We start from the raw sequence: 26,872 nt of genomic DNA on the forward strand, positions 1-26,872 counted from the left end.
GGAATGGGAAAGCATCATGGTGGAGAAAAAACAAGCCTTCAGGGGATGCTTTGCTTGGAAGCTGTTGTCATAGGGAAGCTATAGTCAGGCTAACTATAAGTGGAGTCTTATGTGATTGCTTAGGGGTGCATATTTGGCTTTTTCCAGTTGGTCCTAAGCTAAAAAGTGAAGTCGCTCAGTTGTGTCCGACTCTTTGTGACCACAGGGACTGTAGCCTATGAGGTTCCTCCATCCATGGAATTTTCCAGGCAAGATTACTGGAGTGGGTTGCCGTTTCCTTCTCCAGGGGATCTTCCCGACCCAGAGATTGAACCTGGGTCTCCCACATTGCAAGCAGTTGCTTTTACCATCTGAGAAACCAGGGAAGCTCCCTAAGCTAGAAACAGGGCAAAAATTAGGGAAGCTTTTAGTTATTTATCGGGTCCTGTCCGTTGTGTGTCAGTTGTTATAGGGATTATTGTTTGGCTACCTGGACTGGTTGGTAGCGAGTGATAGCTGGCTAACTTTCTACAAGTCTGATTTGTAGATAGCAGACTGGCTCCTTGGGCTGGTTGCTGCAGACTGTGGGTCAGAGTTTTATTTTCAATATATGGTCTGGTCATTGCATGTATGTGTATTCAGAATCTCCAACTAATACGTATTGAGTGTCTGCTGTATGGTATACACAATACTCTGTGTTAGTATTGTATATGAAGAACCACGTTTATTTCCCAGAATACCTCTGTAGGGTAGATACTACCATGTCTGCTTAACCCTGATCACTTCTTCCTTTGAAGCTCAGGCCAGTCACATTTTCTATCTTTGGTACTTCCTTGATGCCTTACCACACTGTCCCCCTCCAAATTCACCAAAGACTGGGCTCCAGGTTCTTCTTAGCCGAGGCTGCCATCTTCCAGGCATGTCAGTATCCTTAGTCCTTTCTCATAGTACTAGACCCCCAGTTCTTGACTTCCTTATCTTCAGTGGCCTTCACCTGGTCATCAGGTACATCAGGCAATATCAACAGGAATGGCCTCTTCTCTGATATGTAAACCCTACCTTCTACCCTCTTGTGTGTGTGTGCTCAGTCACTCTTTGCAACCCTGTGGACTGTAGCCCACCCAGCTCTTCAGTCCATGGGATTCTCCAGGCAAGAATACTGAAGTGGGTTGCCATGCCCTCCTCCAAGAGATCTTCCTGATCCAGGGATCTAACTCTCGTCTCCTGCATTTCAGGTGGATTCTTTACCTCTGAGCCACCTGGGAAGCCCTCTACCCTCTTAGGGTGGTTGAAATAATATCCTACCCTTTTAGCCCTGTGAGGCAGTAATTAATTCTGGGTAAGAGCATTATGGTAGATTTCCAAATACTTTAAACTATTTTTTGTTATTTTCTAAGATGTCTAAAATACGTAACCTGAAAAAGAAAAAAAAAAAAAGCCCTTTTTTAAATTAAAAAAATTATTAAAATTTTTTTTAAATTTAAAAATCAGTGTCACCTACCTGCATACCCATCACTCTATCATTCTCCTTCTGGAAGGCTCAGGGAAGAGAAGAAATCCATAGAACATTATATAGTTGTAGTCACACTGCAGTCAGATCCTATAATGATGGAGTTCATTTAAAATGAAGTTTGTTGTTGTTTATTAGTTACTAAGTCTTGTCTAACTTTTTTGTGACCCATGCACTGTTGCCTGTCAGGCTCCTCTGTCCATGAGATTTCCCAGGAAAGAATACTGGAGCAGGTTGACATTTCCTTCTCCAGGGGATCTTCCCAACCCAGGGATCAAACCTGGGTCTCCTGCATTGCAGGCAGTTATTCTTTACTGTCTGAGCCATCAGGAAAACCCAAAATGAAGTTATTACTACCCTTTTGGAAGATCTCCAATAGATGACAAACACGTTGACTTAAATCATATTTGAGTGATCATGTTCCATTATGCTGAGTATAATGACTAATTTTTTGTGTTAACTTGGCTGGGCTGTGATACCCAGTTGTTTGGTCAAACATCAGTCTAGATGTTGCTGTGCAGCTAATTTTTACAAATGTGATGAACATTTAAATCAGTAGACTTTTTAGGTAATGTGGTTTGGCCTCATTTCATCAGTTGAAAGCATTAAAAGAAGAGTCCGAGGTGCCCTGAAGAAAAAGAAATTTTGCCTCCAGACCACCTTCAGATTCAAGATGGTAACATCAACTCAACTCTCCCCTGGGTCTCTAGCCTGCTGGCATGCCCTGAAGATTCTGGACTTGCCAGTCTTCACAAATCTCATGAGTCAGTTCCTTAAATTCTCTATCTGCCCACATCCCATTGGTTCTGATTCCCTAGAGTGCCATGACTGATACTCTGGGCAAGGGCCAAATGTGCAGGACAAGAATTCTGCATACAGTACAAATGAGATAAGCAGAACCCATATCTGTGTATTACCTCCCACCTCTGCCCCTCAGTGAAGAAAAGTGTTAGTCACTCATTCATGTCTAACTCTTTTCGACGCCATGGACTGTAGCACGTCAGGCTCTTCTGTCCATGAAATTTCCCAGGCAAGAGTACTGGAGTGGGTTTCCATTCCCTTCTCCAAGGGAACCTCCCAATCCAGGAATTCAACCCAGATCTCCTGCATTGCAGGAGGATTCTTTCACAATCTGAGTCACCGGGGAAGCCATCAGTTTTCTGCACCTTTAATTCCTGCTCCTTGCATCAGGCCCAACATCTGATAAGACATTTACATTTGTTGACAGAGAGATTCTAATTTGGAAGGTGGTTTTCAGCCAGTCAGTGTGTGATGTCATTAGCATTTTAAGCTTCTTATTTTCCAGCTAAAGGAAGAAGAGTCTTACCATTACCCTTGAATAAAGGATGCTCTACTAACAGGTAGAGAAGGAAATGGCAACCCACTCCAGTATTCTTGCCTGGGAAATTCCAAGGACAGAGGAGCCTGGCAGGCAACAGTCCATGGGGTCCCAAAGAGCTGGACGTGACCAAGGGACTAACACTTTCACTCTTACTTTTCACTACTAATGGGAAGAGATGTGTTTATCATAAGTTATCCTGAAAGTAAATCTGTGCTGAGTTTTCAGGGAGGGGGCACAGCCACCTTTTATGGAGAAAAAAAAGAATAAGAAAAATCTAACTTCTGCAGTTTCTCAGTGATAAGTGATCATATGAACACTTGCTATGGCTCCTCTCAAGACTTTATACGAGAGATATAAAGTGGGGGGGCCTTGGGAATTCCTTGGTGGTCCAGTGGTTAGGACTTGGCACTTTTACTGCTGGGGCCCACAGACTGGGAACTGAGCTCCCATAAACTGGGAGCTGTGCCCCCCTCCAAAAATAAAAGAATAAAGAATGAAGTGAGGGGACCTGAAGCTTAAGGTTTCCTAGCTTTGGGGTAAAGTTGACTCTGTTTCTGGGTTTTTAGGAGGGGACACAAAGAAGGATGTTGGCCTTTCCTTAGGTTGGGGAGGGAAGCTGAGGCTGGCCTGGTTCCAGCTGGGGAAGTAATTTCTCTTTTCTAGACCCAGAGTATTCCTTCCCTCCAAGCGCTGCCCTGTGACCTGCCAGACCCCTGCCCCACTTCCATTTCTCCCCTCGTTCCCCTTCTTCGCTTTAAGCCCTATCCCACTGTTTCCAGGGCTCGTTTCCACACTCATGCACCCTACTTCTTTAGGGAGTGTCCAGTGATATTTCGGAGGACAATGTACAGCCCATCTTGCCCTCCATCTGCAAATGCACATCCCTCTCTGCTTCATAGAGCTTTTCTGTCTTTGAGGACAGCGTCTCTGACTGTGTGGGTGGTGGCAGAATTGCAGCTGCTTCATTGTGTGGGCACTTTTCTCTGTGGTCCATCCTCCACCACTGTGGTCAGCATCTCCTCCCTTTTTCCTGCCTCTTCAGACTTCCAAATGCTGGCTTTATCATCTCACATAAGCAGACATGCGCTGTCAGGAGCAATTTTCTAGTTGTACCCAGAGATAAGTATTTTTATATAGCTTGCTTTCATATATTTCACTGAGGATGTGAAGTTATTAACACCTCATGCTTCTGGGAGGAGCTCAGTGAGTACAGTGGCTGAAAGTTCTGCAGGTTCCAGGAGCTGGCGTTCTCAGATTCCGTCTCAGCTTGGAGTCCCTGTATCTTCAGAACTGCTGAGGTCATCTGCACCCCCAGTTTCATGGTGATCCTTGCCTTCTGCTCCCATCAACTGAAATCTGGGCCTTTTCTTTGATCTTGCTCCAGAATCACTCACACAAGACATGTGTATGTGTATCATAGACTTTATTGAAAGACTCTACATAAGCAGTGGAGTTGTTTTATGTTGTAGCAAAAGCCAAACAACCTAAAATTATACAAATATAATCCTCGTTTCTTACACCCACCTTTGGAAATCCCTCCCTTGTCTCCTTCTTCCCCAGACTTGAGCCCTGCTAACCTGATTGCTGCCCTATCCCCTCATCCCTCATTCCTCCAGGCAGCAGTAGCCTCATCCACTTTAGATGAGAAAACAGTAACAACAAAACCAGCTCTTCTTCCTGCCCCACTTAGTATGAGTAAAAGACAGAGCAAAAACCACCACAATATTGTAATTAGCTTTCAATTAAAATAAATTAATAATTTAACAAAAAAGGAAATGAAGAAGCAGAAGCCCTCACCACGATGGGAAAACAGAGCTCACTCCCTGGGACATATTTTATCACTTCAGCTGCAGGCCCACACAGCACAGACACTAAGCCAGCTCTGCCCCGGACATACAGAGCCCTGCCATGTCCCCAGAGACCCTCCAATTTCCTCTATTTCCTCATTTCTTCTCTTCCTCTTGGATCCCAAAAGCTGTCAGAGGAAAAGCACTACTCCTATTCTCACTTTATGTGAATCCATGATAAGGAACCACACTGGCTAGCAGGATAGGAGAGAGACAGGTCTGGAGAGAAGAGGGTGGTAGACAGAAGTAATCCTAGAAGGCTCATTTCGGAACAAGGAATGGGACCCCTGTGATGGAAAGCCACATTGCAGATCCCAGGATGTTCCTGCACGAGGCACACAGTGGGCATCCTCAAGACCCTCATTACAAAGGGTGAAGTGCTGAGATAGATTCTATACCTAGACACCCCCATCTAGTTGTGGGGCCCCTGCCCTGAACTTCTCAAGCTCTTCACTGCTCTCACGTAGGGGGCACGGCTGGTACTTGGCACCTGGGGCCCTTTTCCAGGAGGAGAAGCGATGATGCCAGAGGCTGCAGAGGCCATAGACGGCAGCCAGCATGACAGCCCCCAAACCCAGGTGCCAGCAGAAGAAGGTGGTGACAAAGGCGAGGTCCACAGGGTTGTCCCCGCTCCAGGGCTGTCCAGAGGGAGGTGCATACATCAGGACGCCTAGATGCAGCAGCCAGTTGCTGAGCACCAGTCCCATCCAGGTCTTGAGCACCCAGAGTGAGGGCTGGTCGGGGACCCAGACCTCGATGATGAGCACCAAGCCGACCAGGATGGCAGGCAGCATGAACAGGGCGTGCACGCGGCTCTCCAGGGTGCTCTTGCTCTCAATGTGGTTTATCATCAGCAGCACCAGCACACAGAAGGCCAGCGCCTCAGCTGCTCGCTCCAGTTTCACGTTCTGCCGCGCCTGACACGCCTGGCTCACGATGTCCACCACTCCGCTTAAGAGGAAGAACCCATACATGGTGAGGTGCTGCCAGGTGTCCTTGAACACAAACGGCCGCTTCGGGTCCTCCCAGTCCACCATTACCATCCGGTTTGTTCCCGGCGGGTAGAAGAGCTCGGGCAAGATAACGATCAGGGAGAAGACCACCTTCACCACTGCTTCCACAGAGACCAGGTGCCACCACCTGTGTCCTCGCTTGTCTCTGGGGGGCAGAGGGGGCTTGAGGAGCTTCTGTCCCCGTAGCAGAGCCAAGGACACCAGCCCTGAGTAGTAGAGTGCTATGATGAGGAACAACAGCCCTGCAACCAGGTGTCCCCCGAGGGTCCCCATGGTCTCGGTGTGCGCAGCAGGGCCACTGGCTGGAGACGAGCAGCGACCTCACGGGCGCTTCTCACGAGCAAGAGTGGCTGCTTTTGAGCAATGGGGAGAGATTCTCCTCATCTGGCCGCACCTGTGCTTCCCACACAGGGGAAGGTGCCTGAAGCCTCTGAGTCACTCCTGGGTGGGAGTGACTCTTTGGAGGCATGATGGTGTACGTGCGTTGTGCCTCACTCTCTTCCTTACTTAGATCCTAGGTCTGGGATTTCAACCTCTGCCCCTCACTGTTGGCACAGGTCTGCCCCTTCTCTCACAACCTCCGCCCCACCGCTTCACAAGAAGAGGGAAGGGAGACAATTGGGTGTGCCAGCCAAGAGGGGTGGCGGCTAATTCCCTTCTACTGATTGTTTCTCGGTGCCAGGCATGTTACATAATTTTTTTTTCTCAGTTAAATCTGTCAACAGTTCTGTGAGAAAGTTATTGCTAAACAAACTTTACAGGTGACATGAAGGCTCAGAGGGGAGAAGGGGCCCAGCAGCCAACACAGCAGAGTCAGGATGGGACTGGATCTACTCGTTTATCTGCACTGTGACTGAATCTCGGCTCCAACATTTGCAACTCACAGAATGGTAAGCAAGTTACTGTCTTCTGGAGCCTCAGTTTCCTGATCTGTAGAATGGGAATAATAATGCCTTTCTGGGTTTGTTGTGAGGATTAAATGCAGACATATCTTATTTTATTGTGCTTTGCTTTATTGAGTTTTTGCATATATTGTGTTTTTTAAACAAATGAAAGATTTATGGTAACCCTGCATCAAGCAAGTCTATTGGTGTCATTTTTCCAACAACATTTATTCCCTTCTTGCCTCTGTGTCACATTTGGGTTGTTTTCACAATATTTCAAAATTTTTGTTATTATTATATCATTATGATGGTCTGTGATCAATTATCTTTGATGTTGCTTAGAGTAATAAAATACTTTTTAACTAGGGCATGTATATTGCTTTTTTAGATACAATGTTATTGCACACTTAATAGACCATAGTATATAGTGTAAATATAACTTTTTTTTACATACACTGAGAAACAAAGAAACAAAAAACCCATGACATTTTATTTATTGCGATGATCTGGAACTAGACCTATAATATCTCTGAGGTATCCATGTAGAATAATGTATGCAGAGTATCTGATCTATAGTAAATACTCAAAAAATGACAGGATTATTAGTAACTTTACTAGAGTTATTACTAATATTTCTTGCTAAATTCCCATGATGCTGAAGTTGTTGGAGTATTTCTGTGAATGATACCAAAGTAGGAATCATAAAGAAGAAAGTAAAAAACTTAATTATTTTTAAAAACTTAAAGGTTTTTAATAGAATTTTAATATTAGAATTAATAATTTATGTATTAAAATTACTGATTAAAAACCAATTTTGAGAGAAAAACAAACTAAAATTTTTCTCTATATGTCACAAAGTGTTAGTCTTCTTACAATATAATAGGCTCTTATAAATCAAGAAGTTAAAAATGAATACCTTAATAGGAAAATGGGCGAAGGACATAAAGTGATTATTCATCTAAGAAAAACTATAAATTAACAAAAACTATAAATTTAACAAACCTATGAAATGCAAGAAAATGAATCTCACTGGTAAATAAACAAATAATAATAAAAATAAACATGGTACCTGTTGTGGACTGCAAGTTTGTCTCCCCCAGGATTCATGTTGCTGCTCTAGTCTCTAGAGTGATAGTGTTTGGAGGTGAGGTCTTTGGGAATGATTAGGCTTAGATCAAGTCATAGGAGTGGGACCCTTATGATGATATTCATTTCCTTACAGAAAGAGGAAGAGAAACAAACATCTCTCAGAAGAGTGTGAATTCTGTTGTTGTTGGGTAGAGTGTTCATACATATTTTGTCTAGTTGGTTTACTGTGTTGTTCAAATCCTCCGTTTCCTTACCTATCCTGTGTCTGGTGCTTCTCTCCATGTGCACGCACTGAGGAAAGGCCACATGAGCACACAGCAAGCAGGTAGCTGTCTTTAAGTCAGGAAAAAGGCTTTCATCAGAACCCAACCATCTGGACTTCCCTGGCAGTCCAGTGGTTAACACTCCCCCCCACCAAAAAAAAAGAAGAAGAACCCAACCATCTTGGCACACTGATCTCAGATTTCTAGCCTATAAAACATGAAAAATGAATATTTGTGATTTAAGTCACCCAGTGAGCAGACTGAGCTAAGACAGAATTTTGGTACTGTGAGGTGAGATGCTGCTGTAACACCTAAGATTGTGGAAGCAGCTTTGCCAATGGATAATTGGGAGAGTCTGGAGGTACCTGGTAGAAAATTCTAGGTCAAGAGTGCCATGAAGGGACAGTTAAAAATAATTCAGTTGATGACCTACAAGGAAAAAAGGACAACTATAGAGCAAGTGTTCCTTTCCTTAGAGAATGCCTAAATAGTCACAAACAGGATGTTGGTGGAAATACGGGCCATAAAGCCTTTTCTGGTGAGGTCTCAGATGGGAATGAGAAACATGCTATAAGACATGTTGAAAAGGTGGTACTTATTATAAAAGTGGCAAAGAACTCGGCTCAGTTATGTTCATATTCTAGTGTTTTGTGGAAGGTAGAGTTTGTAAGAAAGTAAATTGCCTACTTAACTGGGGAGTTGTTGTACCAAGTCGTATCTGACTGTGACCCATGGACTGCAGAATGCCAGGCCTTCCTGTCCTTCACTATCTCCCTAAGTTTGCTCAAACTCATGTGCATTGAGTCAGTGATGCCATCCAACCATCTCATCCTCTGTTGCCCTCTTCTCTTCCTGCCCTCAATGTTTCCCAGCATCAGGGTCTTTTCCAGTGAGTCAGCTCTTCACATGAGGTGGCCAAATTATTGGAGTTTCAGCTTCAACATCAAACCTTCCGATGAATATTCAGGGTTGATTTCCTTTAGGATTGACTGGTTTGATCTCCTTGCAGTCCAAGGGATGCTCAGGAGTCTTTTTCAGCACCACAATTCAGCCTTCTTTATGGTTCAACTCTCAAATCCATACATGACTACTGGAAAAACCATTGCTTTGACTATACAGACCATCACCAAAGTGATGCCTCAGCTTTTTAATACACTGTCTAGATGAGCAGATGCGGGGCAGTCATCATGGATCAGGTTAATGCAGTTCGTTGAGCCAAGTCGGCAATTTGTGAAAGACTCAATTCGGCTGGTTAAAAGATGCACCAAACCTGATAGAAAAGGTAGTAGTTTTGGAATGAGAGAAAAAATTAAATCTTTGCATTCTCTAAGCCCTTTATTAATGTCTTCCTGTTTAATAATTGTGCTTATTTCATCATTTTTTTTGATTTATTGTTTTTTGAAATTGTCAGTTTTTGTTACATTTTGTATACTTGTGCATCCCTTATAGATTTTTCTTTTTTATGTGTTTTCCAGGCTTATAAGGTTATTTGTTACAGCCTTATTTTCCATGTTGCTTTTGCCTTGGTCACATGTAATGAGTTTATGGAGTTTTTAGTATCTTTCGCATTTCCACTCTGAAAAATCTTTTGAAACCCTTCATGCTATGTCACTCTTCCCCTAAACCTCCCCCAAGCAAAAAAGGCCTTAAAATGAAATCAACAGCATAGTTGGTACCAACCTAGGAAGTTTCTTATTTATCGTAATTCATGTGTTAAAAGATGCACTAGAATTTGTCTGTTTCTGCTCTTTTTTTGACTGCTGCCTGAGTTAGGAGCTGGGAATATAATAGACAATATAATATTATGTATTATATTACATATATAGCATAATATATAAAAATATGTAATAGGGAATGGTCCTAAGGCAATGGCACCCCACTCCAGTACTCTTGCCTGGAAAATCCCATGGATGGAGGAGCCTGATAGGCTGCAATCCATGGAGTCGCTAAGAGTCGGACACGACTGAGCGACTTCACTTTCACTTTTCACTTGCATGCATTGGAAAAGGAAATGGCAACCCACTCCAGTGTTCTTGCCTGGAGAATCCCTGGGACGGCGGAGCCTGGTGGGCTGCCGTCTGTGGGGTTGCACAGAGTCGGACACGACTGAAGCGACTTAGCAGTAGCAGCAGATTTTTCATAGCTTTCCTTCAAAGGAGCAAGCGTCTTTTAATTTCATGGCTGCAGTCATTGTCCATAGTGATTTTGGAGCCCAAGAAAATAAAGTCTGTTGCTGCATTCACCTTTCCCCCTTCTATTTGCCATTAAATGATAGGACTGTGAATGTGAATGTGAAAGTCACTCAGTTGCGTCCGACTCTGCAACCCCATGGACTGTAGTCCATGGAATTCTCCAGGCCAGAATACTGGAGTGGGTAGCCTTTCCCTTCTCCAGGGCACCTTCCCAACCCAGGGATTGAACCCAGGTCTCCCGCATTTCAGGCAAATTCTTTACCAACTGAGCTACCAGGGAAGCCCAAATGATGGGACTGGATGTCATTAACTGAGGAGATTACTAAGCAAAGAGTTGAAAGAGAGGCTTGATGCCTCCTAATTGATTATTGTTATTGTTGTTTAGTCACTAAGTCGTGTCCAACTCTTTGTGACTCCGTGGACTGTAGCCTCTGTGGACGAGGCTCCTCTAACCATGGGATTTCCCAGGCAAGAGCACTGGAGTGGGTTGCCATTTCCTTCTCCAATTGCTTATAGTAAAATGCAAAAAGAGAAGAATGTATTGAAGAAGCAATTGTCAAGCAAAAAAGATCTTAAACTTAAGGATTTGAAAATTCTCAGCCTGTCCATATTGCAAAAAAATGAAAGAGATGTTCTGAAGAGAACAGGAAGGTGTGGCTCAACAACCCTTTGATAAGGGGATTAGTATGGGATTAGACTACAGACCTGATTAGCCACCCCATCAGAAACACTGCCAGTTTCAACCGAAGGGAGTGGAGCTGAGACTAAATGAGGGAAGGCTATTTGGCTTCTTAGGTCCCACAGGCAGCACTAGATGGTAAAGCTATTTGGCTGTGAACATGTGCTATTATTCAAGACAAGGGGAAAATGACCCTGAAGGCAATTCAGAGATCATTAGGGCTGCTTCCTTGGTTTCAAAATGTGGGAGGTGGGAGGGGACACCACCTCAATCTCAACAGGCCAGACAGTGGTCTTTTGGAGCCTTGTGGGTGGGGCCACCTGGAGCTGTGGGGTGGTAACCTGCCAAGTAGAGCCACAGGGATGGGGTCGCCAATCCAGTGGGACTTGAAGGCAGGACCATTGCTCCAAGGGGCTAAGGGCAGAGTATCTGACCAAAGAGAATTCTTCTCTAGCCTTAAGATGTAATGATATTGATCTTGCTAACTTTCGTACTTCCTTGGGACCATAACCCCTTCCTTTCACTTTCTCCCTTTTGGAAAGGGTACGTCTAGCCTATGCCTGTCCCATGACTGTATTTGGAACCACACAACTTGTCTGGTTTCACAAGTTCACAGCTGAGGAGGAGTTTTGCCTCAGGATGAATCATACCTTAAATCTCACCCTTAGCTGATTTAGATACTATTTAGATAAACCTTTAGGCTTTTGATTTTAGAGTCAGTGTTGGAGTGAGTTAACACTTTTGGGACTGTTGGGATGGGATGAATTTTTTGCATATCTTTATGACTTTAAGGGAGGCCAGGAGCAGAATGTTATGGACTGAATGTTTGTGTCCCCTTACAGTTCACATGTTGAAGCACTAATACCCCAATGTGATGGTAGCTGGAGCTAAGGCTTCTAGGAGGCAATTAGGTTCAAAGGAGGTTATGGGGGTCAGGCCCCTATGGTGGGATTAATGTCCTTATAAGAAGAGAGAGATGAGGATGCTCTGTCTACTCTGTGAGGACACAGCAGAGAAGGTGGCCATCTGCAAGCCAGCAAGTATGTCTTCACCAAGAACTGAATTGGCTAGCTCCTTGGTTTTGGATTGTCCAGCTTCCAGGGCTGAAGAAATAAATATCTGCTCTTTTAGCCACTCAGTCTGTCATATTTTGTCATGGTGGCCCAAGCAGAGTAAAACATTGACCCATTAGTTGTTTCAGTTCAGCTCAGTTCAGTAGCTCAGTCATGTCCGACTCTTTGCGACCCCATGAACCGCAGCACGCCAGGCCTCCCTGTCCATCACTAACTCCCGGAGTCTACCCAAACCCATGCCCATCGAGTCAGTGATGCCATCCAACTATCTCATCCTCTGTCGTCCCCTTCTCCTCCTGCCCCAGTCCTTCCCAGCATCAGGGTCTTTTCCAATGAGTCAACTCTTCACATGAGGTGGCCAAAGTATTGGAGTTTCAGCTTCAACATCAGTCCTTCCAGTGAACACCCAGGACTGATCTCCTTTAGGATGGACTGGTTGGATCTCCTTGCAGTCCAAAGGAATCTCAAGAATGTTCTCCAACACCACAGTTCAAAAGCATCGATTCTTTGGCGCTCAGCTTTCTTCACCATCCAACTCTAACATCCATACATGACTACTGGAAAAACCATAGTCTTGACTAGATGGACCTTTGTTGGCAGAGTAATGTCTCTGCTTTTAAATATGCTATCTAGGTTGATCATAACCTTCCTTCCAAGAAGTAAGCGTCTTTTAATTTCATGGCTGCAATCACCATCAGCAGTGATTTTGGAGCCCCAAAAAATAAAGTCTGACACTGTTTCCACTGTTTCCCCATCTATTTCCCATGAAGTGATGGGACCAGATGCCATGATCTTAGTTTTCTGAACGTTGAGCTTTAAGCCAACTTTTTCACTCTCCTCTTTCACTTTCATCAGGAGGCTCTTCAGTTCTTCACTTTCTGCCATAAGGGTGGTGTCATCTGCATAGCTGAGGTTATTGATATTTCTCCCAGTAATCTTGATTCCAGCTTGTGTTTCTTCCAGCCCAGCGTTTCTCATGATGTACTCTGCATATAAGTTAAATAAGCAGGGTGACAATATACAGCCTTGACGTATTCCTTTTCCTATTTGGAACCAGTCTGTTGTTCCATGTCCAGTTCTAACTGTTTCTTCCTGACCTGCATACAGGTTTCTCTGACGATGGTCTGGTATTCCCATCTCTTTCAGAATTTTCCGCAGTTTATTGTGATCCACACAGTCAAAGGCTTTGGCATATTCAATAAAGCAGAAATAGATGTTTTTTAAGAGTGTGCTAATTTCCACAAATTTGTGAGTTTTCCTTCTACAGTTGATTTCTAACTTTATCCCATTGTGTTTGGAGAAGATACTTGATATGACATATATCTTTGAAAGTGTTCTGAATTGTGACCTAACCTGTGCTCTCTGCTGGAGAAGGTCCATATGTGTGTGCTCTGTTGAGAAGAATGTGTGCTCTGTTGTTGTTGGGTAGAGTGTCCACATGTGTTTGTTTTTAGGTGGAGGTCAATGTAAGGGAAGACCTTCCAACTGGCCCAGGTTGCAGTGCCAGCAGCTTTATTATTGCATAGTGGATCCAGAGGTAATAAATTTCCTGGAGGCTGTGTCAAGTCCAGATATGAGAATCACAGTGAAGGCTTCATGATTCTGGAGCAAAACCATGACCATGTTGGCAAATGGCAGAGTGACATTTTGAGAAACTGGATCTTAGCTTGCTATTGGGCTCTTCTGGAGACTTAACACTTTCCATACCAAATACCAGTATGGTAGCCATGTTTTCTGGATATTTTCTGAATCTAAAGTCAGCCTGCATAACAATGCTCCATCATCAAACAGATATGTACAATGAGGCCAGGCTTGAGCATGACCTGAAAGCAAAAATAAGTGGTGGGAATGTGTTGTTCACATTCCTGGCATGCTTCCTCCTCCCTCTTCTCCCTTTGCCAACGCCTAGTAGGGTAGAGCTCTCTCTGACTTCTTGATGAAGAGGCAACAGTCAAGCTTGGTTCCAGGTGGCTCTTCCAGAGATGATGTGCTGAGCAGTGCTATAGTTTTGCTCCAGATGGTCCTGAAGAACAGCAGATAAAACAAACACTTCTAGAGGGCAGAACTTTGAACAGAATATTAACATTTAAAAAAAAATTCTACTTTTTCTGGAACAGCTCAAGGACCACTAAATCCTGTGTGTGTGTGTGCGCTCAGTTGCTTCAGTCATGTTCAACTCTTTGTGAACCTGTAGACTGAAGCCCACCAGGCTCCTCTGTCCATGGGATTCTCCAGGCAAGAATACTGGAGTGGGTTGCCATGCCCTCCTACAGGGAGATCTTCCTGACCCAGGGATTGAACCCAAGTCTCCTGTGTCTTCTGCATTGCAGGTAGATTCTTTACCACTGAGCCACCGAGGAAGGCCCACTAAATCCTGGGTAATAGTTAAAATCATGTCATATGATCAATGACCTAGAAGAACTCAGATGAGAGGATTTATAACAAAGAAGTTTGGGGAAGAATGAAAGGCTCAGACTCTTGGGATGGGCCCAGAATATTCATCTCATGTGAATGCTGAACAAAATGTTCCCCCCGTGGGGGCTTTCAGTGACCAGGGCCCAGGACAGTCCACTGTGCAATGGCATTCTGCTCCCTTCCCCTCCATCCAGCGTGTGCTCAGTGGCCTCATGTTCAGTGTGGCCATGGTGGCTGGGGTGGAGCTTATCTGTAACCTTAAGAATACCGACTTCCTCCCACAGAGCATGACATAGTTCCTCCCACTCCTTGATGACAAATAAGAAAAGTGGTAAAGAATGATAAATGATGAGCCAAAAAAAAAAAAAAAAAACCAACCAGCTTATGCCTGCTGCATTAGTGAATGGATATAAAAATATTTTTTCCATCCTAGCAACACTAGACCCTGAGGGTTGAGAGTTTTAACACCAAAGGGAAGAATATACCCATCAAGGGACACATTGATGATGTCATTGAACTGGAAGCGGAGGCGTCACAAGGATAGTTCAGGCTCCTCAAGGCGCAAGGCAAACAGACTAAAAAGAGGGATATGGTGTTGGCTGCAGCTAGCGGACACAGAAATGTATTAGGATTGCTGCTGCACAAGGATGTGGGGGGCAGGGATGCAGATGAAAGATGGTGCTTCACCAGGTTGGCTTCTTAGGTGACATGTCCAGTGGTAGTTAAAGGAAGGTATTTTGTAGGTAAGACCACCGAAGGCTCTTTGATTCACTTATTCATTCAACAATGAAAACTGCTAACGCCAGATGCTGTTCCAACCCTGAGAATACAACAAAGAAGACAGACGAGACACAAATACTCAAGAAAACAAGAAAAATGCTAGAGAATGACAAGTGATAAGCTCTTTCCCCTCAAAAAAAGGCCATTGTGACACTGAGTGACTCCTTCCCATCATAGAAATAATGTTTAAACCAAGATCAAACTGGCATTAGGGTCTCTGTGTGTGTGCTAAGTTGCTTCAATCGTGTCCAACTCCTTGCAACCCCATGGACTGTAGCCTGCCAGGTTCCTCTACCTATGGGATTCTCCAGGCAAGAATACTGGAGTGGGTTGCCATTTCCTTCTCTGGCATTAGGGTCTAGCCATTCAATATGTGACTGAATTTTTGGGTCAACCTATTACATAAAGACCAGAAGAGGAGATGAAGGAAATAAAAAAAGCTCTGGTGAACCCAGCCTCCCACTGTTGGTGTATGCTACTCCAGTCTTTCCAATGATATCTTTCTCCTCATAACTAGAATCAGATTTTGGTTTTTTCCATCCAGAACCTTGACAGAGACACTCCAGGTATTAAAGCCATGAATAATTTTCCTTCCTTAGCTATCTTTCTCTCCATTTTACAATAAGCAAGTATTATTTTTATAATCAGAAGCTATCTGAAAACTTAAAACCAACGTTGCAATTATTTAATGCCTGGAGAAAAAGCTTAGATATCAAGACATCACAATGTGGCAAATTCTGGGACTTCCATGGTGGTACAGTGGATAGGAATCCACCTACCAGTCGAGGGGACATGGGTTTGATTTCTGCTCTGGGAAGATGCCACAGGCTGTGAGCAACTAAGCCTGTGTGCTGCAACTACTGAAGCCCATGCGTCTAGAGCCCATGCTCTGCAACAGAAGAAGCCACCACAATGAGAAGCTCCTGCACTGCAATTAGAGAGTAGCCCCCGTTCATCACACCCAGAGAAAAGCCCGTGAACAGCAATGAAGACCCAGTGCAAACAAAAATAATAAAAAGAAATAGATTGCTAAAAATTTCTAACTGTGGCACATTCTGAATGGTAGTTTTATGGGAAATGTTAATTTGCATCTCTATTTTCCTACATTTTTCAACTTTTTTGTGAGGCTTTATTAATTTAATTTTATGATAAAATCATTAACATAAAAAACCTTGTAAGAATTCTCTTTAGTCATCAAAATATTTCTTTATACATCTATAATCACGTGTCAGTACAATACTAACAACTTTTATATATATACGCAATACTGATAACTTTTAAAGACACCAAAGGGCATAAAGACAAGTAAAAAGAGTAATATAACTTAGCAAATGCCAACACAAAATGAATAAGTGTTAACATTTTGTCATGTTTTGCTTCAGGATTTTAAAAAATAAATAAACATTCAAGTCCTTCTCAGTCCCCTGTCCATACCTTTCTCCATTCACAGGTAGGGCCAGGCTTGGTGTGAACCTTTCTTGTCATTCTGTTATTTTGCATATGTCTGCATCCCTCCAACCCATCTGATTGTTTTCTATGTATTCCTAGTTCTGCAGAAACAAGCAGCAGAAGGAACTCTTCTTGGACAAGGCACTGGTCATGCCTCAATTAGAACCCATGGAAGAAAAGTTCCTTTGTAATGAAGTCAGTGCAGTCAAATAGAAAAAGGTGGGGGGTGGGAGGCAGGATTCAAGAATCATGCAAAAATATAGTTGATGGAAACCATATGTCAGGGTGGCCACGTTCCAGTAAACCGGGCGAGTGCACAGCTGTGTTGGACCTAAATTCCTCTACTCCCAACTCCTATTTTGTCCACAGGGTAAGTAAAGGTAAACAGAACTAACCTTTATTACCAGCCCCCACACCAAAAGGGACCACGAGTCTCTGGTTTGTCTGTCTCACCCATTTCATCATCTGCTGTCGTCTGAGGGCTCCTGGCTCTCAGAAGGAGACAGTGCCTGATAACAGTCGTCTATGCTTGTTGACTGATAGATTAATCTTGAGCAGATGAGTTTCAGTCACTGTGATATCTCAATCAGTCATTTTAAGCCTTTCATCTCCAGTTGAAATAGGAAAAATCCTTAGCTTTACCCACATCTAAAGGAATTTTAGGCATTAGCCAGCAGGTGCTGGGATGTGTTTGCTGTGGGAAGGGTTCCTGCCCCCTCCCGAAATTCTGGTTTATTGATCAGGAGTTGTTGGGCCTGAGCATTCATGTTTTTAAAATCCCCCCTGCAGACACAAAAGACCAAATGCTGTATGATTCCACTTCTATCCTTATTATGTGAGGCACCTAGAGTGGTCAGATCCCAGAAAGCAGGTTGGTTGCCAGTGGTTGGGGGAGGGGGGATGGGTATAAGTGTTTAATGAGGACTCTCTTGGTTTGGTAAGATGAAGGAGTTCTGGAGAGGGATAGTGGTGATGGTTACACAGCAGTATCGATGCTCTTAATGCCTCTGAACTGTATCCCTAAAAATGGTTAAAATGGTACCTTTTTATGTTGTGTATTTTTTAACCACAATTCTTTTTTTTTTAAGTGAAAGACGAACTCTCTCCTGGTGATGTCATTTGCTGTCAGGTTGAAAACCATCCTACGTTCTTTGTGGTGACTGATGGAAGGGCAGGTTTTGCCCTCGTGCTTGAGCTGGCCTCCTACTCCCCGGGGAGACTCAAACTGGAGCCGTTTGGGCTTCATTTATTGCTGCTGCTGGGGAAAGGCGTGAGGAAGTCTCACTGTCCCTTTAAGAGTCGTCTGTCCCTTGCCCAAGACTGGCCCTGGAGACCCTCTCCATGCCCCTCACAACACTTCTTCTTGGATAGCTGGATGGTGACACCTCTCCCAGCAGGATTTCTTTCTGGTCCCTTTCCATACCTGTGGCTGGAAACTTCTCCCACTCTTCTCTTTTTCCAGACCTGGATGTGCTTGGTTTGTTTCAGCCCTGTCAGGTGATTCATGCAGGTGTAACTCACACGGGAATAAACCTGCCAGTTTATGTCAAATAAGGATGCCCACGTGTGGTTCTTTGTATCTCCTCTAATGAGACGTCGTGCTTATCTAGTGTGTGATCCAGATGTTAGTGGAGCATTGCCCTACTTTTTGAAATGTAGGTGAGTTGACTCATTGCCTACCCATCCCAGACTCTCTGAAATCCAATGCTCTGTCCAAGGTTCCTGAGCATTCCAAGGCTGGGGTTACCCTCCCTTCAGACTTTGCATGTGTGAATCTGCTCTAAACACTTTCTGCAGCACAGCGCTGCTTGGTCTGTTTTTGCACTGCCCAGAGATGAGCTTGGGCTTCCCAGGTGATGCTAGTGGTAAAGGACCTGCCTGCTAATGCAGGAGACATAAGAGATGCCGGTTTGATCGCTGGGTCAGGAAGATCCTCTAGAGAAGGGCATAGCAACCCACTCCAGTATTCTTGCCTGGAGAATCCCATGGACAGAGGAGCCTGGCTTTATTACAAGTATGAGGATGATGATGTTAGGCGATAATATCATCCAAAACAAAACTCCCAGCATTAGGTATTGGATTTTTTTTTTAAGTCCATCAGCAATATTTTATGATTCTATTCTTATTATGTCTTCCAATGGGCAAAACTAACTTATGGTGTCAGAAGTCAGGATAGTGGTCTTTGTGAGGAGGAGTGGCCGGGAGATGTCAGGAGGGGCTTCTGGCACATTTCTATTTATTGACTGGATGCTGGTTACACAGTAGATTTGGGAAAAATCTATTGAGCTGCACACTTATAATTTACCCACTTTTCTGTATTTTTGTTATGCTTCAGTGAAAGAAGAAGCTGGTCAGCAACCTCACATCCAGACGTGTTGCTCAATCCTCTCTCTCCATCCAGACCCTTTCTGGATCAGTATGAAGAATCCATCCCACCCCCACACCATGAGACAGACAGACAGACAGGTCCTGAAGCCATCTCAGGAGCTAAACAGCCCCAGAAACCAAGAACACAGTTCATGGGATAGACAATCAAACAGTGACTCTCAGGACACTTTAGTCGGCCCACTTGTGGGGCTCCTCCAAAGACAGCTCTGAGCCTGGAGTTCCATGCTACAGCACAACCTTTGCCCCCAGCTTCCTGGGCTCCAGCTTGGGGCTCACCAGGCGTGGAGGGACCTGGCACATGCCCTTCTACAGGAGCGGCAACAGTGGTGCCAGAGGCTGCAGATGGTGGCAGCACAATAGCCCCTCAGGCCGGGGGCCAGCAGAAGGTGGTGAGGAAGCTTGGGGTCTCTGGCAGGAGGTGGAGGGAGTCACACGATCACCCACAGCTGCAGCAGCCAGGGGGCTGGTTAGCGAGCTGTTTGTGCCCTGAACACCCGTACCCAAGGCACTGGCCGTCCAACCCCTCTTCGTGTGCTGCTCTGCCAGCCACGCCTGGTTCATCATGGCTCCAGATGCCCAGCAAGAAGAGCAAGGTACCTGCTTCCCTGGCATGTGGAGAAGGACCAGCTTCTCAGCCTCTTCCTAGTCCAGCATCACCATCTGCTTAACCTTGAGAAACAGAACTTAGTATGACGGATATGAAGACGGCAACTGCTTCCCCATCTCTTCCAAGGGTACCTGCTGCCATCACCTCTGCTGTCACATCTCTTCTTGAATGTGGTCCCAGCAGGGCAGGGACATCCCCCTGAGAAGAGCCCAGGACTCATCACAGAGGACAGCTGCCCCTCGTATCCCACCAGGAGCCTGGCAATGGCTCAACAAATAAACAGGTAGTTTACCTCTCAAGAAGGTGTTCCCGGGGGCAGGAGGTAATGCTTCACTAATGCCACTTAGCTCCCTGTGCTTTCAAAGATGTGATGTCTGCCCAGCATCAGGCTAATGTGTGAGAATGCTACACGATGTGACAATTGTGTGTGTTGTTACAACCATGGTACCACCACACCAGGTTTCACCATCTGGGACTACAAGTTCAGTCTGATTAACATGAGTGTCTACTTATTAGTGGCTCTTTGCCTCCAGCATTTGCAGTGTCACAGAGGGTCTTAGGATCGTGCAGAACTTCTCTTCTATAGAATTCTGTCTGCATGAGTCAGCTCTGGGCCCTGTTCCATCAGCACATTGCTGGTCAGGTGTAGATGCACTGCCCGTACTGTGTGCTGGGCACTGACGCTGCAGCTGCTGCCCTCAGCAACCCGTCAGGGACGCTGTGGCCCGTGGGGATGCTGGCTTCCAGCCCTTTCTTGGCCCGTGGTGCTGCCATCACCAAGGGTTGCCCAGGTTTGCTGCTGGCGAGCTGGGTCTCTGGGCTGGGGCTCCATGAGCAATGGCCTCGATTGATAGCTTGGATTGCCCTGGTCTTGATGGTTTAGCTGCCTGACAGTTCTCCCCAGGGAATGATGCTCATGTCAAGTGAGGTGGAAATAGCTCCTTTTCCATGAGAGAGTGGACCCCACATGCGGGAAGATTCTTGGAGCTCTGAGGGGCTCTCCCATTCTGTGAGATCACTCTCCTTGGTCCTCCACCTAGACTATCTTCTCAAAGTATAATATCTGTGGCTGCGGGAAGCTGGGTGGAGAGGAATGCTGAATACAGTCCATAGAGTCTCAGAGAGTTGGACGTGACTGAGAGACTTCACTTTCACTTTATAGAGCCTTTAAAGTAAGTCAGCTAATAACAGTCACAGTGAGTATCCCTTCTTCCTGCATAATATTAATGGAAATGTTTTGAAGGTGTCCCAGTTTTTCTGAAGCCACCCTCATTTAGACCTTCTGGGTTTGAAGACAAGTGGGGTTTGTAGTAGAAGATGCCTTCCCCCTTTGCAGCCAATATTCTCTTTGGTGTTGTACTGTTTCTTCTTGCAATGGTTCTTGTCAAGGACTCCACGGGGTCAGTGATCTCTGAACCTTGACTATTAACAGAGTCCAGGTTCTTACTTTTCTGGACATACCTCAAGTCTGCACAGCTCAGGGGTGGAGGAGAGGAGGAGCTTAATGGACATAGTTATTCTGTTTGTCTGCTCAGTATTTGAACCCCCTTCCTCTTTTTAAGGAATTCCCCATCTATGGGGCAGATAGCAGTGAGAGTCCAGGTCCCCACAAGGACCTAGAAATGCCAGGTTTGTCCTTTGTCCCTCATGGCCTCCCTTGGAGTGGACACAGGCCACACACCCGCCCTAGACTCTGCCTTGGATCTTAGCCCTCCAGATGGTTCCTTTACTAAACTTCCTTTCTTAGTAAATCTGCCAGAGACAGTTTTGTGGTCTGTGGCTAAGAACCCTGCCTAAAGTAAAGGGTTTCATCTCTACCCAAGCCCATCTTCACCTTGTATATAAAGACATATTTGCTTGTCTCTTTCCCTTCCTTCTTTTCCCCTCCCCTTCTGCCCTTCTTTCTGTTATGCTCACCTTCTGCATTGAGCAGAGACCACAAAGGGCTGCAACTGGATATGGGGGAGGGACTGACCCTGTGGTCATCTAGAATATTCTCAGGTCTTGTTCCTGGACTGAGTGACCTCAGGTGCTGGCAGAAGGAAAGGAAAACCCTTTCTGGAAGAAGAGCCTAGGTCTCAAATTAGTTCTCAAAATAGTCATTTCAGATAAAATGTCCAGAAAGTACACCAGCACACATGGCATGTAAAACAAACAAACAACAAAAAAAAGTGGCAGAATCAGCAGAAGCCATAGAAACAGACCCACCGGGATCCCAGATACTAGAGTCACTAGATCCAACTTGTAATAAAGCAATGCTTACTGTGTCCATGGAGATAAAAGCAGGATTTAGAGTTTTATGTAAGGATGTGGAAACTCTGAAAGCAGATCGCTGGCTTTAAAAAGAATCAACTAGATATTATAGAACTGAAAAGTAGGATTATGCAATAAGAACACAGGTTAACAAGAAAGTGAAAAGGAAGCTAAGTCAGAAGCCATCCAGAACGAAGCCCAGAGGGCTTCAAGGTGGAAAATACAGATGAGAAGATAAATGAGACAATACAAAGAGAAAGTCAAATATATGTTTAACTGGCGTTTTGGAAGGAAGGGAGAGAGAAAATGGAGCAAAGACAATATTTGAAATGATAATGGTTGAGAATTTTCCAGAATTGATGACATAAGTCAACTCTCTGATTCAGGAAAGCCAAACAAGAAATTCCCACAGGTGATAGGAATCTTGGAGAACCAGGCATTGGTTAAGCCAAGGATTCCCTCCTGTGGAAATTCTCCTTTCCTGACCAGGTGTGAAAATACTTGCAGGAGCTGGTGAGGTACTTTTTTAACAGAAGACTTTTTGTTTTTCTATTTATGTAGATAGTTCGTTTTTAAAGATGGGAGAGGTTTGACCTTGTTCATAAGCTGAGGGAAGAAACCAGTTGAGAGTGAGAGGTTGAAAACACAGGAGAGAGGAGAGGTAATGCATAAGGATTTTAGAGAGAGTGGGACCCATACCATGAAAAATTATAATAGTCATCATTTATTGAGGGCTTCCCAGGTGGCACAGAGTAAAGAATCCACCTGCCAATGCAGGAGACGTAGGAGATGTGGGTTTGATCCCTGGGTTGGGAAGATCCCCTGGAGGAGGAAATAACAACTCACTCCAGTATTCTTGCCTGGAGAATCCCCACTGGACAGAGGAGCCTGGCGGGCTACAGACCTTGGGGTGGCAAAGAGTCAGACATGACTGAGCATGCATGCACCATTTATTGAGCATTACATGTCAGAGTCTGTTTCAGGAACTTGTCACACATCAATATTAATTCTTAAAATATTTAATAATCAGTGTTTTTATCCAGACATCACTGATAGGTCCACTGATGCTCAGAAAATTCAAATGAAAAGACAGTGGTCTTATAGTTAGGAAATGGTGGCACTAGGAGCCACATCAGATCTGACTTCCCCCAAAGCCAGTGTTCATTCTACTCTACCAGGCGGTCTCAGAGCTCCAGATGGCCCCAAAGGCCTTTGCTAGTTGTCTGAGATTGGATGGAAGGAGGAAAGGATGCTTGTGGAGGTGGAGATGTTTGGAAAATATAAAGAAAGGATTAGGAAGTTAACATACATATAACCTGGAGAAGGAAATGGCAACTCACTCCAGAATTCTTGCCTGGGAAATCCCACGGACTGATAAACCTGGCAGGCTACGGTCCAGGGGATCACAAAAGAGTCAAACATGACTTAGCAACTAGACAACAACAACAATACATATCATCAGGCCACCCAAGTTGGTGGTTCTCTTGCTGCCTATACATCTTCTGCTCAGCCAGTGCCTGCTGCATCTACATTCTGTTCACCTGACTGACCTTCCTACATACTTGGCCCCACCCCAGCTAATGAGCGTTCTAATTTTAGAGCAGAACATCTCCGCCTGATAGCTTATCAAAGGGGTGATGAGGGACGTGCTCCTCTGCTGGTTTCCCTGGTAACCCATGAGCCAACCTGCCGTCAATCCCCCCATAACCGATAACCTCCCCTGCCCCTGCGAGTGAAGCCGCCGTGTCCTGCCTGCTGCACAGGGTGGGGTGTCACTCCAGAACCTAGCTTCAGACAAGTAAGCTCCACATCCATTAGACCATTGGTGTTTCTGACTCCAGCCTCTTTCTTTGGTCTTGAAGCTGGGCAAGCACAGAGCTTGTAGGCCTGGAGAATGCAGCCCAACAGTGTAGTTCAGGATCTAGGCTTGATTCTTCCCAAGACAATGGTAAAGGATACGATTTGTGGAGTTTGAAGGATATAGGAATTCAACAGAGAAGGAGCCACCAAGGAAGAATCCACTGGGGAGGAGGGGAGAAAAGAGGAAAAGAGTGGAGTTAGATGAAAGAGGAAGAGGCCCACAGAGGGGTCCAGAGCCCGGAAGTCGAAACACACAGGAGTGTCAATGCCAGGTGCAGGGTGAGAGGCATTAGCAGAGGAAGGGAGTTGAGGGAGAGGGAGATGCAAATACAGTGAGTTACTCAGGTGCGGTTGGAGTGAAAGGAAAACTGAACCAAGAGCAAAACCCATCAATGCCAGCCTGGAGGGGTGTTGCAGAGGCAGTCCAAGGATATGGAGAAGTGGGGGGAAGTTTGAGGATAAACAGAATATTGCAGAGTCTCAGTAACTTCCCCCCACTATTCATTAATTACGAAGGGAAAAACAGTAATTTTGCAGTGGAAAAATCCAGCAGATCAAGAGATCTCAAGATGCTGTTTTATTAGGAGGGATAATCCAACAAAGCTCTTCGATGCCTGGCAAGAAACAAGTGAATAAACAGTGGCCATCATTGCAGTCCTTGCGGCAGTAACAACATCCCCGACAACCTACAGCCCAAAGATCTCCCCAATCACTCTTCAGGGCAAATTTAATTTGTGCTAACGTGTCACGGTGTCCCATGGGACTAACGAGATGTCCTTGGGTAGCAGTGGTTAACACATGCGCATTTGACTGGGGTCTTCCGTAATAAGCGCAGTGATTCTAACGTGGGGATTTAGGCGTGGTGGCAACACTGGGAAAATTGCTTCGGAGCTGGCGTGAGAGGAGTTCGGTCTCAAACAGGACTAGGTACCCCTGCTGCCCTCCACGTTAAGGACCACCTTAACTTGATCCCTAACCTGGCTTCTTCCACCGATCTGCTCCCGCTTTCTCCACGGCCTGTGTGTATGTTGGCGGCGTGCTTTCCTACCCTACTCGGTGCGGTCTGAGGACTACTTCACCCCGCACCTCCGGTGGAATTCTGGAGCCGGGATCGAGAACCGAACGCTCCCGGGCGGCCTTTTCTGAGAAGCGCGCCACTGCCCTCCAGTGGGCAAGCTCTGAACTTTCTGAGGTCCCGGGGCTCTGCGTACCGAGTACCAACCCCAGTGCCAGACCCGGTGTTCTGCCCACCACCAGCCTGCACCACCCTCCTCCAGCGGTACCATCCATGATAGCCTTCCTGCAGTTCCTCAAACTCCCTGTGCACACAGTGTTTTCCCTGGCTGGAATGCCACCCTGAGCTCTTCCTTGTTGTTGCCCCGGTCCAGTTTCAGGATCCAACCCCTACAGAAGAGTCTTCTCTGCACAGCCTGTCTAAAGCAGTGTCCTTCGCCTAGCTACTCTTTATCATTACTCTGTTCCTTTCCTGCAGAGTAGTTATTGCAGTCTGTAAATATCTTGTTTATTTATTTCTTCTTTGATAGATTTTTTTTTTTACTATAGTCTTTTGGGTTCTTCTCAATATACAATCACACCATCTGCAAGTATAGAACTTGTTTTCTGCTTTCAGAATTTATTCTTACAATTTCATTTTGTTTTAATAATGCTATAGAGCCTTTGGCTTCCCTGGGGGCTCAGATGGTAAAGCATCTGCCTGCAATGTGGAAGACTGGAGTTCGATCGCTGGGTCGGGAAGATCCCTCGGAGAAGGAAATGGCAACCCACTCCAGTACTCTTGCCTGGAAGATCCCATGGACGGAGGAGCCTGGTAGGGTACAGTCCATAGAGTCTCAGAGAGTTGGACGTGACTGAGAGACTTCACTTTCACTTTATAGAGCCTTTAAAGTAAGTCAGCTAATAACAGTCACAGTGAGTATCCCTTCTTCCTGCATATTATTAATGGAAATGGTTTGAAGGTGTCACTGTTTTAGTAAGATATTTGCTACTGATTTTTGGTAAATATTCTTTATCACAGGTAAGAAGTGTCCTTCTATTCCTATACTTCACTGTTTTACTTTTTTGGTCTCTTTTGAGGTAACCAATCTATTTGAACTTTTTGTTTCTTTTGGTGTCAATTTGTATTTTTCCAGGAGTTCAACAGTTTTCTCTAGGTTTTCAAGTTGGTTGTTATAGAGTTGTTTATAATATTGTCTTATAATTATTTTTCTCTCTTTTGTATCTATATGGCTTTTCTAATTTCTACTACCGTTTGTATTTGATCTCTCTTGTTTGTCCCTGATGGTGGGCATTGTCTCTCTTGTTTGTAAGATCAGTTGATCTTACAAAACACTTAGATTTGGCATAGAACTGCCATATGACTCAGGAATTCCCCACCTATGTATACATTCCAAAGAATTGAATACAGAAACTCAAACAAATACTTGTACACCCATGTTCATAGTAGAATTATTCACAATAGGCAAAAGGTGGCAACAGTCCAAGTGTCTGTCAACAGATAACCAAAATATGGATAAACAAAATGTAGAATATACTTACAGTAGAACATTATTCAACTATAAAAAAAATTAAATTTTTATACATACTACAACATGTATGTATCTTTAAAACATTATACTTAGTGTAATACACAAGACACAAAAGAACCAATATTGTACGATTCCACTTATGAAGTACCTGCTGCTGCTGCTGCTGCTAAGTCACTTCAGTCGTGTCCGACTCTCTGCGACCCCATAGACGGCTCCCCCATCCCTGGGATTCTCCAGGCAAGAACACTGGAGTGGGTTGCCATTTCCTTCCCCAATGCATTAAAGTGAAAAGTGAAAGTGAAGTCGCTCAGTCGTGTCAGACTCTTAGTGACCCCATGGACTGCAGCCTACCAGGCTCCTCCATCCATGGGATTTTCCAGGCAAGAGTAATGGGGTGGGTTGCCATTGCCTTCTCCATATGAAGTACCTAGAGTAGACAATTCATAGAGACAGAAAATAGGTTCCCAGGGGTTGGCGGTGGGGAGGGAGAAAGGAGGGGCTTCTTTTAATGGGTACAAAGTTTTTGTTGAGGATGATGATAAAGTTTTGAATATAAATAGTGGTGATAGTTATACAACATTATGAATGTATTTAATGTCATGGAATCGCACACTTAAGAAAGGTTAAAATGATAAATATCATGTATATTTTACCACAATACAAAAATTAGATTTGTGATTTATTCTCTTTTTTGTCTATTTCG

General features: G+C 44.7%; 1 protein-coding gene across 1 annotated transcript; it reads right to left on the bottom strand.

Moving 5' to 3' along the window:
- Positions 1-5,076: 5,076 nt before the first annotated feature.
- Positions 5,077-5,964, bottom strand: LOC145537938 (transmembrane epididymal protein 1A-like). Its single transcript, XM_081568958.1, has one exon. The coding sequence runs from the start codon at positions 5,962-5,964 to the stop codon at positions 5,077-5,079; it is 888 nt and encodes a 295-aa protein (XP_081425084.1).
- Between the last annotated feature and the right edge of the window lie 20,908 nt (positions 5,965-26,872).

This window comes from Giraffa tippelskirchi, chromosome 2 (assembly GCF_054371585.1).
Source record: "Giraffa tippelskirchi isolate mGirTip1 chromosome 2, T2T-mGirTip1v1.2.pri, whole genome shotgun sequence".
In the NCBI taxonomy this organism is placed as follows: Eukaryota; Metazoa; Chordata; class Mammalia; order Artiodactyla; family Giraffidae; genus Giraffa; species Giraffa tippelskirchi.

What these genes read in the sequence shown, in the direction of transcription:
- LOC145537938 (XM_081568958.1), bottom strand. Translation starts at nt 5,964, where the DNA reads ATGGGGACCCTCGGGGGACACCTGGTTGCAGGGCTGTTGTTCCTCATC.